Source organism: Narcine bancroftii, chromosome 3, assembly GCF_036971445.1.
Source record: "Narcine bancroftii isolate sNarBan1 chromosome 3, sNarBan1.hap1, whole genome shotgun sequence".
NCBI lineage: Eukaryota > Metazoa > Chordata > Chondrichthyes > Torpediniformes > Narcinidae > Narcine > Narcine bancroftii.
In genome coordinates this window covers 333,404,475-333,418,797 of record NC_091471.1, presented here as the reverse complement: position 1 = coordinate 333,418,797, position 14,323 = coordinate 333,404,475, and the positions used below count along the sequence as shown (strand labels likewise).

Genomic DNA, 14,323 nt, shown 5'->3' with positions numbered 1-14,323 from the left:
TATACATCACATGACAAACAACCCTAGGATTCTTTTTCCTGCAGGCAAGGCAGATTACCACTTAATGGCAGTGCAAGCAAAATTGACTCAACATACACAAGTAAACAAATAAAGAAATGTTAACAATCTGTGCAGTGCAGAAAAAATAAATAAAGTGCAAAAGTAAGAGTCCTTAAATAAGTCCCTGATTGAGTTTATTGTTGAGGAGTCTGATGGTGGAGGGTTAGCAGCTGTTATTGAACCTGGTGGTATGAGCCTTGTGGCCCCAATATCTCTTTCCTGATGGCAGCAGCGAGAACAGAACAGGTGCTGGGTGGTAGGGATCCTTGATCGTTCCCTGTAGTTGTTCTCGATGGCGGAGAGAGTTTTACCCATGATGTCCTGGGCTGTGTCCACTACCTTTTGCAGGACTATTCACTTGGGGGCATTTGTGTCCCCATACCAGACCATGATGAAGCCAGTCAGCACACTTTCTACCACACATCTGTAGAAATTTCCCAGGGTTTCCGATGTCATGCCAAACGTCTGCAAACTACTGAGGAAGTTGAGGTGTTGACGTGCTTTCTTCACAATGCCATTAGTACGTGGGTCCAGGAAAGATTCTCTGAGATAGTAATTCTCAAGAACTTCAATTTGTTCACTCTTGCCATCTCTGATATCCCCCAATGATTGTACACCTCTGGTTTTCCCTTCCAGCAGTCAACAATCAGCTCCTTGGTTTTGGGGACATTGAGTGCGAGGTTGTTGTTGGTGCACCATCCAGCCAAGTTTTCAATCTTACTCCTCATCACCCCTTTTCATACAACTCACTCCCGTGGTATCGACAGTGAATTTGTAGATTAAGTTGTTGTATCAAAGCCGCACAGGTGCAGAATGAGTAGAGCAGGGGGCTAAGAATGCAATCCTGAGATGCTCCGTACTGATAGATGTTTTTACCAATCCTCACTAATTTTGGTCTGGAGGTGAGGAAATCCAGGATCCAATTACACAGTGTGGAGTTGAGTCTCAGGTCTTGGAATTTGCTGAGCAATTTTGAGGGAATGATGATGTTCAATGCCGAAATGTAGTCGATAAAGAGCTTCCTGATGTATGCATCTTTGCTGTCCAGGTGTTCTAGGGGTTTATGTAGAGCCAGTGAGATGCCATCTACCGTAGACCTGTTCCTACGATAGGTGAATTTGGAACAGATCCATGTAGACTGGAGCTGATCTGCTTCGATACCAGCCTTTCAAAAGACCTCATCGGTGCTCGATAGTCATTTAGGCAGAATACCGTGCTCTTCTTCAGCACCGGTCAATAGAAGCCTGTTTGAAACTTGTGGATACCACACCTTTCCTGATTGAGATGTTGAAGATATCCATGAATACATTGGCAAGTTGGTCACCACAGATACTCGGCTGGGTACTCCATCTGGACCGGATGTTTTCCTCAGATTCACTCCTGAAGGCAACACACACGTCATCCTGGGGGTTACGGACAGGATCAGTGGGCATGAGGGCGCAGTGGTGGTCCCTCTTTGTTCTTATGGTCAAATTGGGTTTAGAAGGCAAGACCTTGTGCCCATGACTGCTGTTGTCTGTTTGTCACCCGGCACAACCTGTGGAGTCAACCAGCTCACCCAGGCTTCAGGAGGTAAAAACAGAATGATGGAAACACTCAGTGAGTCAGGCATCATCTGCAGAGAGCCACCATTTCCAGTCAGTGGTCCCTTATCAGATTTGACAAAGGTCATCATCTGAAGCATTAACACACTTTTTGTTCTTTGGCTTTCTGGATTTAGTTCAAGTAGGTCTGCCCCCAGCATTCAGGGGATCTAGGGGTAAGCTTGTGGGTGACTTCCACATCCTGAGCTTATTAAAAAAAAATTAGATGGATTGACTGAGTTGAGAATGAAGAGGTTTAAGATGCATGGCACATGCAGTGGCTAACATGTTTTCTGTTACAGTCTCTCCTTATCTGAAGAGCTTGTCCATGGTTGCTGCAAATAAACTTTTGCACCTACTGGAAGCCTTCTCAACAACATGGTTCCTTTTCACCGCGTCCCAGAACCACCACCTGGTCTTCTTCCTTCTGGAAGTCTTCAATAATATCATCCAGTACCAATTTGATGGTAAGTATTATTTCAATTCCACACACCATTCTCACTCCAACATGTCAGTCCATGGCCTCATGTACTGCCAAACCTAGGATACCTGCAAACTCTATTCTGTCTGGGCACTTCCCAAGCAGACAGCATTAACATTGACCTGAAATTTCCAATAGTTTCCCCAAGTCTCTCTCTTTCCCTATCCCTCTGTCTCCACCCTCTTTCCTTCCTCTCCTGTCAGAGAGCTACACTTTCTCCCATCACCTCAGCTTTTGTCTCTTCTACCTTCTCTTTACCTGTTAGCCCCTTCCTCCCTCCTCCCCAACCTTTTTATACAGGCACCTGCCTGATTTTGCTTATAGCTGACGAAGGGCCCAGGCCTGAATCATTGATTATCCTTTACTCCCTATGAATGCTGCATGACCTGAGTTTCTCCAGCACATTTATGTATTGCACTGAACTCCAGCATCTGCAGACATTCTTATTTAACTTGCTGGTAGGTATGTTCTCACTGTCTGAAAATGGTATTGCAAGTTATTTTGAATGTCAAAAGATGTTTCATTGGAAATAAAATGGATCAATGAGAGCACAAGGTGACCGCGTGAATGATCTGCATGCTTAAAATAACAGGCGTTGAAATTCTGTGAAAGATGATGAAGTTGATGTTGAAAATGAAGATTAGGTCACAGGGTTTAGGTCAGGATTAGGTCAGATCTTTGAGGTTGGGGCAAAGCTGTAATGGAGAGTCCCTTGTAGAGGAAATTTTAATTTGTAATATGCCTATTTGAATGTTTGAGGGTACAGTGCAGAGCAGCTTCATTTTCTGTGTGACTCTGCCTGGAACCAGAGTCTTATTGAGTCAGTTATATAGCACCGAAACACCCCATTCAGCCCGTACTGACCTTGTGCATCCCACTAACCAGCACTTGCCTGTGGCCTTCTATGTCTTGTGATTCAAGTGGGAGTCTGCGGCTCCACCATCCCCTCAGGCAGTGTGTTCCAGATTCCAACCACCCTCTGGGAAATTAAAAATATTTCTTCAGATTCCTTCGAAACCTCTTAAGCCTACTGTATGTCCTCTGGTCCTGGACTATATATACCTCTTGTGATTTTGGATATCTCAGTTAGGTCCCCACTCAGCCTCCCCTTCACCAAGGAAAATAAATCCAGGCTCTGTAAAGTCTCCTCAGAATTGAAATCATGGTGGTGAAACTCTGCTCCGTCTCCAGCGCTGTCACATTCATCTGTGGTATGTCACTAGAACATACAATATTCAGGAGACTGAGGGGTTGTTAGAGATGAGTTAGAGAGAGACAGTCATAACTCAGAGACAGGAGACAAGTAACTGGGTGACTATTAGGAAAAGGAAAGGGGATAGGCAGTCATTGGAGGGTTCCCCTGTGGCTGTTTCCCCCAATAACATGTACAATGCTTTGGATACTGCTGTGGAGGGTGGGGGGAAAAGCAGCCAGGTCTGTACACTCTTCCACTACTACTCTCTGCCTTCTATGGGCCAGCCAATTCGGTATCCAGACTATTAATTCACCATGGATCGCATTCATCTGTACCTCCTGAATCAGCCTGCCTACCTTGTCAAATAGCTTACTAAATCAACATTCATTTTGTATGCCCTACCCTTATCAAATATCTTTGTCACTTCCTCAACAAAGTCAATCAAATGGTTAGACATGACTCATTGGCGACCTCCAATCTGACCATGACTTTCCAAATGTGGGTAGAGTCAATCCTTTAGTATCCCCTTCAGTAGTTTCCCTAACACTGATGTGAGGCTGTCACTTTTGCATTTTCTCATGATCTGTCTCTATATCTGTTCCTTTTATCTCACTGAGTATTGGGAGGCTGAAATTGATTGCATTTTCCTGATTCCTGAACTAACTCTCCACGTGTTTTGTGAACTTGTACTGTCTGGTTTTGTGCTGTAATCCCTAGTTAATAAGGACAGCCATCCTGTGTGCCTCCTTTACCAACCAATCCATCTGTGCCATCACATTTGGAGATCAGTCAACCATTACACCCAGGTCCCACTGTTCCTCGGTACTGCCTCAGGGCTCACCACTCACTGTTCATGTTCTACCTACATTCAACATCTGAAAATACATCACCTCCTCCTAACAGGATTAAATTGTACTGCCTAATTTTCCAGCCAATCAGTTTTATTCTGGAGCAAAAGCCTGCTTCGCTCACTGTCAACACTGCCACTGATCATCATATTTTCTGCAAAATTAAAAACTAAGTCCAACAAGTCAATATTTGTAACAAACAGTAAATGTTCCAGTTCTGATTGGCGTGCTCCACCACTTGGCATATTCAGGACTGTGTGATGGGACAGTCAGAGGGAGTATGATCCCTTGCCCTGGGAGTGTGTGATGGGACAGTCAGAGCGAGCAAATCCCTACTCTGGGAGTGTGCGGTGGGACAGTCCGAGGGAGTGAATTCCTACCCTGGGAGTGTGTGATGGGACAGTCAGAGGGTGTGAATCCCTACCCTGGGAGTGTGTGATGGAACAGTCAGAGGGAGCGAACCCCTACCCTGTGGGGGTGTGTGATGGGACAGTCAGAGGGAGCGAACCCCTACCCTGTGGGAGTGTGATGGAACAGTCAGAGGGAGCGAATCCCTACTCTGGGAGTGTGTGATGGGACAGTCAGATGGAGCGAATCCCTACTCTGGGAGTGTGTGATGGGACAGTCAGAGGGAGCGAATCCCTACTCTGGGAGTGTGTGACAGGATAGTCGGAGAGAGTGAACCCCTACCCTGTGGGTGTGCGATGGGACAGTCAGAGGGAGCGAACCCTTACCCTGTGGGAGTGTGTGATGGGACAGTCAGAGGGAGTAAATCCCTACTCTGGGAGTGTGCAGTGGGACAGTCAGAAGGAGCGAATCCCTACCCTGGGAGTGTGTGACAGGACAGTCAGAGGGAGCGAACCCCTACCCTGTGGGTGTGTGATGGGACTGTCAGAGGGAGTTTTACTATTTGTAAAGCTTACAGTGCGCGGTGTCAGACTGCTGATGCACAGACTTAAGGATATTGATGGATGAGGCTCTTTTTGGGCAGAGAGCATGGCTGGAACTGACTCCTGGATAAATGCTGTGTTGCAAGTTGTGAGAAAATGATTGGTGGGGGCTAGTGGGTGTAGCTAATAACTGCCACAGAGTATGTTAATATTTTGTTGGGTGGAATGCTGTTCGCTGCCCTGTTTTGATGACCTTTTCTGCAGGCTATGACCATCCATCCTTGTTACAGGGAATTCAAACCTGGTCTATGCCATCATCCGCAAGCGCAATGTCTTCCACCAGCTTGCCAATCTGCCCACTGACCCTGCTGCCATCCAGAAGGCCTTGCAGAGGAAGAAGAAGCAAGCGGAGCCCATCTCACGGACCAACTCACAGGAGGGAGTGTCCATGGAAGGATCCCGGCCAGCAGCCCCAGCAGAGCCAGGCACTTTGAAGACCAGCCTCACTGCCATTCCAGGTACTGGGAGAAGCATATGGTCACACAACTGTCCAGTGACCACGGGAGCCCCCACTGCACGGCAGCGAACCCCACCCAGCCCACTCTGCTTACCCACAGTACTGAGTCCCCTCTGGCCATCAGTCAGTGCAGAGCCCCCTCTGGCTATCGCCAATCTCTCACCCTTTATCTTGTGACCAGGTATCGATAAGCTGACGGAGAAGTCCCAGATCTCAGAGGATGGCACTTTGAGCCGCGTAAATCAGACTGAGGCTGAGCCAAGTAACTCAACTGAGGCCTGCAATCCAGCAATAATCAGTAACATCGAATCTTCCAGTGGCATTTGTGGCAATCAGGTATTGTTTCAGCATTGTCTCCTTCCAGTCCTTCCTTTGGCTGTGGTTTCCCACTGGGTGAGCCATTACAAAATGGTGAACCACCCAAAGAAAGAAAATGGTTTGGAATGTAGCAGTATTCATGGCCTCCAGGTTTTGCTGTGATAGTGGAGATGATGTGGTTGGAATGGCATCTGGTGCCTATTCAATCAGAGACTGGACTGTATCCAAGAGTATTAGAGCCATCTTCTTTCAATATGTTGGGAGAAGGCAGTGGGGACTTGCCTGGGACTATGGTGTTATGGCATCATTGCATCTCTGGCAGTTCCCTGGTGCAACCCTGATTTATCTCCCTGGTGGGTGCCTGGACCCTACACACCAGCGTGGGAAAAGCTGGCAGGTTGAAATGTTTCAGTCCTGCCTTCTGTAGGTGCTGGTGTTCACCCTGGAGCCCATGATGGCAATCATCTGCAGCTTCAATAAATGTAGAGACTATGAACTGCTCCAAAAACAATGAATCAACATAAAACAGGAGGTTGAGGCAGAGGGTGTCCTTCAAATCTCAATCACTTCACTTTTGGAGTGAGGTGGCTTTATGTTTTATGGAGAAATTCAACTTTGAAGTCATAGTGGAAGTCCTTGGTTTGGTAGGAGGTGTAGAGAGAGGAATGGTTTGGGTATCGGATCAGAGAGATGTACGACTTCCCAGTAGCAGAAGAAGTAGGGGGAGGGCTGGTGGGTAAAAATGGAGTGGACAAAAATCAAGTCCATGACAGAGGAAGCAAGGAGATTAAATGGCAAACAGGCCATGATGTGAGGTGAGGGAAAATGGTAACAGCACAGTTAGGGAACTAGATTTGGATCCACAGGAATAAAAATCCTTTTAATTTAATCGCTCCTCCAGACCTAACTGGAGTCTCAGACAGACACTCAACAGCTGTGACAGGGCTTGCACGCCATCACATCTGATAAGGTGAAATGAGGAAGTATTATGAATTCCAGTACTTCTCTCCCAGATGAACACAGTGCTTTCAATGCACGGTTCAAAAGGAAAAACAATGATGCACCTTCCTGAGCCCCCACAGCCCTCAGTGAATCTGTGCTTGCACTGTCTGAGGCCCACGTGAACAGAATCTTCAGGAGGTCAAATCCTTGGAAAGCATCCAGCTCAGACAGTGTATCTGGCCGGGTCTGTACAAAGCAACTGGCTGGAGCTTTTGGAGACATGTTTAACCTCGCCCTCTAATCTGAGGTCCCCATCTGCTTCAAAAGAACATTATTATACCGGACCCCAAAAGCAAGGTGATGTGCCTCAATGTTATTAGCTAGCACATCGAGGCAATCGTGAAGAAGGCACACCAATGCCTCTACTAGCTAAGGAGTCTGAGGAAATTTGGCATGTCCCCAGATACTCTTATCAAACTGTGGAAAGTATATTGACATCCCAAGAGCAACGCACAAATTGTTAGAGGAACTCAATGGGTCAGGCAGCATCCATGGAAGGTAATAGGCAATGAATGTTTTGGGCTGAAACCCTTCATTAGGAATAGCAGGAGAGGGGGAGGAGCAGGAGGTGACAGGTGGGAGTGGGAAGAAATGGAAAAAAATAGGAAGCTGGAAGGTGATAGGAGAAAAAGGCAGAAGGCAGAGGAAGATGCACTCTGGTAGGAGGAAGGAAGGTGTGGGTGACAGGCAGGTAGAGAGGGCAGAGTTGGGGAAAGAGGCAGAATGGGGCCAGAGGAATCAGGGAAACCAAGGGAAGGGGGTCTGAGAATACAAGGGGGGAAATTACAGAAATTGGAGGTCAACGTTGATGCCTCCTGGTTGGAGACTGCCTAGATGGAATATAAGGTGGTGTTCCTCCAATTTACGAGTCGCCTCAATTTGGCAGTATGCGAGGCCATTGGTAGACATGACATTGTGGGAAAAGGAAGTGAAATTGAAGTGTCTGGCCACTGGGTGATCCAGGAAGGATCTGCAGTGGACAGAGGTGACATCACCCCTTGGTTTGGTCATTCAAGTGCCCAGGAATTCAGAAGGTAACAAACATAGTCTGTCACAGACTCTGGCCTCGCATCCATTGAAACCATGTATGTGCGGCGCTGCCTCAAGAAGGCAGCCAACATCAATAAAGGACCCCATCACCCGAGTCACAACCTCTTCTCACTGGTACAGAAGCCTGAAGACCAGCACCTCTAGGTTCAAGAACATTTTATGTACAATAGCCGTCAGGCTCTTAAATCTCCTCTTGCTACCCTAATTGTGGACAACAAAAAGACCCGTTGAACTATTGAAACGTCAGTTTTTTCGTGAATTAATTGTAGCTGTGAATATTTTTTTAGAATCATCATCTCTTTCTCGACAGTAATTTAATATATACTTTTGGATTTGCTTTTTTTTATATAAATCAAGTACCTTTATGGCTGCAGCAAACAATAATTTCAATGCACCTGTACATTGTACTTGAGTGTGTGACAATAACTCGTGATTAGTCTGAAAATGTCATCCACTTGTGTTTCACGTCTTCTCCCTTTTATCGCCTGTCTGTCCTCTTCCTTCTCTAAAATACTCTTTCTTGCTCTTTTCTCCCCTGTTCACTAAAGCTTTGAATGTGTTTGACTCTATCCTTTGTTGAGAAACTCACACTCCACAAGTGTCAACTCCTCTATTCGTGCTGCTGAGTGTTTGCAAGATGTTCCTTTTTTTTAATTTTAGGTTCTTTGCAATTTTTGGATTATAAGGTAGTTTAGGACTATAAAGAGATCTTTTGGCACATTTGACGAAGTATCAAGTCGAGCAGTTGGGATGTTATGACAAAGTTATATAAAAGACTTTGGGGAGGGCCAATTTGGAGTATTGTGTGCTGTTTTGGTCACCTAACTACTGGAAAGATGCCAAGCAGTGTGAAAGAGTATAGAGAAGATTTACAAGAATGTTGCCTAGACTTGAGGAACTGAGTTACAGGGAAAGGTTTTCTCTTTAAATATTTTTTTGAGTTTTAGCAGTAAATGATACATAGGCAATAATGATAAATGATAAATATCCAACAAAGTAACTATATTGGTATATCTTTGGCTTGGCTTCGCGGACGAAGATTTATGGAGGGGGTAAATGTCCACGTCAGCTGCAGGCTCGTTTGTGGCTGACAAGTCCGATGCGGGACAGGCAGACACGGTTGCAGCGGTTGCAGGGGAAAATTGGTTGGTTGGGGTTGGGTGTTGGGTTTTTCCTCCTTTGCCTTTTGTCAGTGAGGTGGGCTCTGCGGTCTTCTTCAAAGGAGGTTGCTGCCCGCCAAACTGTGAGGCGCCAAGATGCACGGTTTGAGGCGATATCAGACCACTGGCGGTGGTCAATGTGGCAGGCACCAAGAGATTTCTTTAGGCAGTCCTTGTACCTTTTCTTTGGTGCACCTCTGTCACGGTGGCCAGTGGAGAGCTCGCCATATAACACGATCTTGGGAAGGCGATGGTCCTCCATTCTGGAGACGTGACCCACCCAGCGCAGCTGGATCTTCAGCAGCGTGGACTCGATGCTGTTGACCTCTGCCATCTCGAGTACTTCGATGTTAGGGATGAAAGCGCTCCAATGAATGTTGAGGATGGAGTGGAGACAACGCTGGTGGAAGCGTTCTAGGAGCCGTAGGTGATGCCGGTAGAGGACCCATGATTCGGAGCCGAACAGGAGTATGGGTATGACAACGGCTCTGTATACAGTCTCTTCAATATGAGGCGCCTGCAAGCTCACACCAAGACACAAGAGAAACTTGTCCGTGAACTACTCTTTTCAGACGATGCCGCTTTAGTTGCCCATTCAGAGCCAGCTCTTCAGCGCTTGATGTCCTGTTTTGCGGAAACTGCCAAAATGTTTGGCCTGGAAGTCAGCCTGAAGAAAACTGAGGTCCTCCATCAGCCAGCTCCCCACCATGACTACCAGCCCCCCCACATCTCCATCGGGCACACAAAACTCAAAACGGTCAACCAGTTTACCTATCTCGGCTGCACTATTTCATCAGATGCAAGGATCGACAACAAGATAGACAACAGACTCGCCAAGGCAAATAGCGCCTTTGGAAGACTACACAAAAGAGTCTGGAAAAACAACCAACTGAAAAACCTCACAAAGATAAGTGTATTGGTATATATAACTACAAATAACTAACAATAAATAACCACCCCTGTATGAAGTTGCTGGTTGAACATACATGCTCCACTACTGTAAAAAAGGCAACAGCCAAATTACTAAACAGGATCTGTAGGCTTATAAATTATGAAAATAATTAAAATGACCCCCTTAAACTTACAAAGTTAAAATTAATTTCAGTAGTAGAACATCTAATTTTTTCCAAAGTCAGACATGCCATCACATCAGCCACTGGGTATGTGTAGGAGGGACAGCAACTTTTCCATCTCATCGATATAGTTCTTCTAGCAATAAGAGAAACAAAGGCCTCCACTACGTGGGATTGTGACGCAGACAACTTTTAAAATTTTTAAAAATTTTTTACACTATGAACTATATTGACCAAAATACACACAAACATTTCCCTCTTGTATATACACAGTGTCATTTTCTCCCCTTTTCCCCCCTCCCTCCCTTCCCTCTCTCCTTCCCACCCCCCTCCCCACCCACTAAATGTTCAACATATGTGATACATTAAACCCATTAAACAATGTCATCACACAGTGAAAATAAACAATAAAATTGTGTCATCTACTTTTACACACTGGGTCAGTTCATTTCGTCCTCTTCTCCTTCTGTCATTTTAGGTGGTGGAGGTCCACGGTAGGACCTCTCTGTTGTGTTCCATGTACGGTTCCCAAATTTGTTCGAATACTGTGATGTTATTTCTTAAATTTTATGTTATTTTTCCCAATGGAATACATTTATTCATTTCTATGTACCATTGCTGTATTCTCAGGCTATCTTCTGATTTCCAGGTTGACATTATACATTTTTTTGCTACAGCTAAGGCTATCATAATAAATCTTTTTTGTGCTCCATCCAAATCGAGGCCAAGTTCTTTACTTCTTATATTACTTAGAAGAAAGATCTCTGGATTTTATTTAATACCTGATTTAGATCTTCCCAAAACTTTTCCACTTTCTCACATGCCCAAATTGCATGTACTGTTGTTCCCGTTTCCTTCTTACAGCTAAAACATCTATCTGATACTGTTGGGTCCCATTTATTTAACTTTTGGGGCATGGTGTATAGCCTGTGTAACCAATTATATTGTATCATGCATAACCTCGTGTTTATTGTATTTCTCATAGTTCCGGAGCATAGCTTTTCCCATGTTTCATTCTTTATCTTTATGTTTAGATCTTGTTCCCATTTTTGTTTGGGTTTACATCTTATTTCATCGTTCTCTTTCTCTTGCAGTTTGATGTACATGTTTGTTATAAATCTTTTAATTATCATTGTGTCTGTAATCACATATTCAAAACTGCTTCCATCTGGTAACCTCAGCCTGCTTCCCAATTTGTCCTTCAAGTAGGTTTTCAGTTGATGGTATGCAAACATTGTACCGTGAGTTATACCATATTTGAACTTCATTTGTTCAAAAGATAATAAATTGTTTCCCAAAAAAACAATTTTCTATTCTTTTGATCCCTTTTCTCTCCCATCCTCTTAAGGAAAGGTTATCTATTGTGAAAGGGATTAGTTGATTTTGCATCAATATTAATTTTGGTAGTTGGAAATTTTTTTTTCCTTTCTACATGAATCTTCTTCCAAATGTTGAGCAGATGGTGCAGTACTAGTGAACTTCTATGATGCACCAGATTTTTCATCCCACTTATATAGTATATGTTCAGGTACCTTCTCCCCTATTTTATCTAGCTCTAATCTGGTCCAATCTGGTTTTTCCCTTGTTTGATAAAAATCTGATAGATATCTTAATTGTGCTGCTCTATAATAATTCTTAAAGTTTGGTAGCTGTAAGCCCCCTTGTTTGTACCATTCTGTTAATTTATCTAGCGCTATCCTTAGTTTCCCCCCCCCCCCTTTCCATAAGAATTTTCTTATTATTTTCTTTAGCTCATTGAAGAATTTCTCTGTTAAGTGAATTGGTAACGATTGAAATAGGTATTGTATCCTTAGGAAGATATTCATTTTAATGCAATTTACCCTTCCTATCAGTGTTAGTGATAAATCTTTCCAATGTTCTAAGTCGTCTTGTAATTTCTTCATTAATGGCTGATAATTTAATTTGTATATATGGCCTAGATTATTATCTAGTTGAACACCTAGGTATTGCATTGCTTGTGTTTGCCATTTAAATGGTGATTCTTTCTTAAACTTTGTGAAATCCGCATTATTCATTGGCATCGCTTCACTTTTATTTGCGTTGATCTTGTACCCCGATATTTCTCCATATTCCTTCAATTTCTTATGTAATTCTTTTATTGATAATTCTGGTTTTGTTAAGTATATTACAACGTCATCTGCAAATAGTCTGATTTTATATTCCTTCTCTTTTATTTTTATCCCTCTTATTTTAGTGACCCAGACAACTTCATGCCAGTTGGCTTGCTTGTTCCAAATAGGGCAAGAAAAGAATTAGGAGTCCAATTAATATTAAGAACTAAAGACAAGGTATGAAAAATACTTTCCCAATAAACGGAAAGAGAAGAACATGACCAAAACATTTGAAACAATTTACCTTCTTCAGTCTTACATCTGTCACATTTTGAAGAAATATTAGAATAGAATTTAGCCAATTGAACCTTGGAGAAGTAAACTGATGGACTACTTTAAATTGTAGTAATGTTGGGCATGTAAAGAAGATGAAATTACCAATTTCAAGATAGAATCCCAAGTAGCGTCCAGAAATGATTGTTAAAAATCTTGCTCCATAATTTCTTAGTCTTGTCCAAGAAATTACCTCTGGACAACAGTAATGACACATAAAGAACTGACATAAATTTTTTATGATTCGGTTTAAAATTATAAATCTTTCCTATCATATTTGATTCCAAATCTTGAGGGAATTTCAATACTAAAGAGTTCAAGAAGCTCCTAATCTGTAAATATCTAAAGAATTGATATATTTAAATAATTTGAACAACTTAGAAGTTAATTGTTCAAAAGAAGCTAAATTTTGGTCAATAAAAAGATCTTGACAAGATCAGATACCTCATTCAGACCATTCACGAAAACCAAAATCTTGTACTGAAGGTTAAAATAAATTACTTAGAAGGGGACTGTCCAGTAAGAATCAATGGTAACCAAAGTGTTTTCTAACTTGAAACCAAATTCTCAATATATGTTTAACAACAAAATTATCTATTAATCTCGAGGCAGAAAAACGTAATGTTGCTCCAACTAATGAAATAAGAGAATACTTCTTAGTAGATTCGATTTCTATATTAACAGGGAAAGGTTAAACATTGAGGACTTTATTCCCTGGAACGTCAGAGAATGAGGGGAGATTTGAGAAAGGTATACAAAATAGTTAGGGGAATAGATAGAGTAAGCATGTTTTTTCCACTGAGGTTAGGTGAGATCACTGGTGTCTCCCTCCCCCTTCCCCTGCCCCTCCTTCCCCCATAGACGTGATTTACCAGGAATCATTATTTGAAGAGGGTTTGCAAAATCATCCCACACACAGCATCTTTCAGCTACTCCTGTCGGAAAAAGGTACAGGAGTATCAGAGCCAGAATCACCAGGCTGAGAAACAGATTCTTCTTCCTGGCAGTGAGACTCCCAAAAGACTGAAATGAACTGCTCATACAAACCCACCCAGATACTATTAATCATAAAACAATTTTTATTTATTTTTATATGTGTGTATACGTACTGGAACTGTCTGTATGTATGTTTGGACGCCTGCCTTATTTTGCTCACAGCTTGATGAAGGGTTCAAGCTCGAAATGTTGGTTATGTATCTTTATCTTTGCGACATGCTGAGTTTCTCCTGCATTGTGTTTTTACTTCAACCACAGTGTCTGCAGACCTTCGTGTTTTATGTGTGTTATGTCTGGATGGCTGTTTGCATGATCTTGTACCGAGAATCAGAGAACACTGTTTCGTTGGGTTGTACTTGTACAATTGGATGATAATAAACTTGAGCTTGACAAGAATTAGGTGACTTTGGTTAAGGGTGAAAGGTGAAATGTTTAAAGAGAGCTTTGGGGGGGGGGGCTTTTCCACGCAGAGAGTGATGGGTGTGTGGAGTAAGCTGCCAATTGAACTGGTGAATGCAGGCTCAAATTTGATGTTTCAGAAAAATTTGGACAGGTTGATGAATGGGAGGGGTATGGAGGGCTCTGGTCTGACTGCAGGTCAATGGGACAAGGCAGAATAATAGTTCGGCACAGACTAGTTGGGCCAAAAGTCCTGTTTCTATGCATGGTTTTCTATGGTTCTCATCACGGGATTTCCTTTTCTGTCACCAGGGAGATACAAGTACCTGCCAAACAGTCTGGGTAA

The 14,323-nt window shown here is 43.3% G+C and overlaps 2 protein-coding genes across 2 annotated transcripts in view; both read left to right on the top strand.

The window, feature by feature from the left end:
• The window catches only part of atp5pd (ATP synthase peripheral stalk subunit d), a 414,254-nt gene that overhangs the window by 73,081 nt on the left and 326,850 nt on the right, over positions 1 to 14,323 (top strand). The gene's annotated exons all lie outside the window — the stretch shown is intronic.
• The window catches only part of LOC138756892 (protein HID1-like), a 124,255-nt gene that overhangs the window by 75,005 nt on the left and 34,927 nt on the right, over positions 1 to 14,323 (top strand). Inside the window, exons 6-9 of the mRNA XM_069923284.1 lie at positions 1,946 to 2,110; positions 5,348 to 5,575; positions 5,756 to 5,910; positions 14,290 to 14,319. Of these exons, the coding sequence (XP_069779385.1) occupies positions 1,946 to 2,110; positions 5,348 to 5,575; positions 5,756 to 5,910; positions 14,290 to 14,319 (578 nt within the window). The remainder of the gene's footprint in view (positions 1 to 1,945; positions 2,111 to 5,347; positions 5,576 to 5,755; positions 5,911 to 14,289; positions 14,320 to 14,323) is intronic.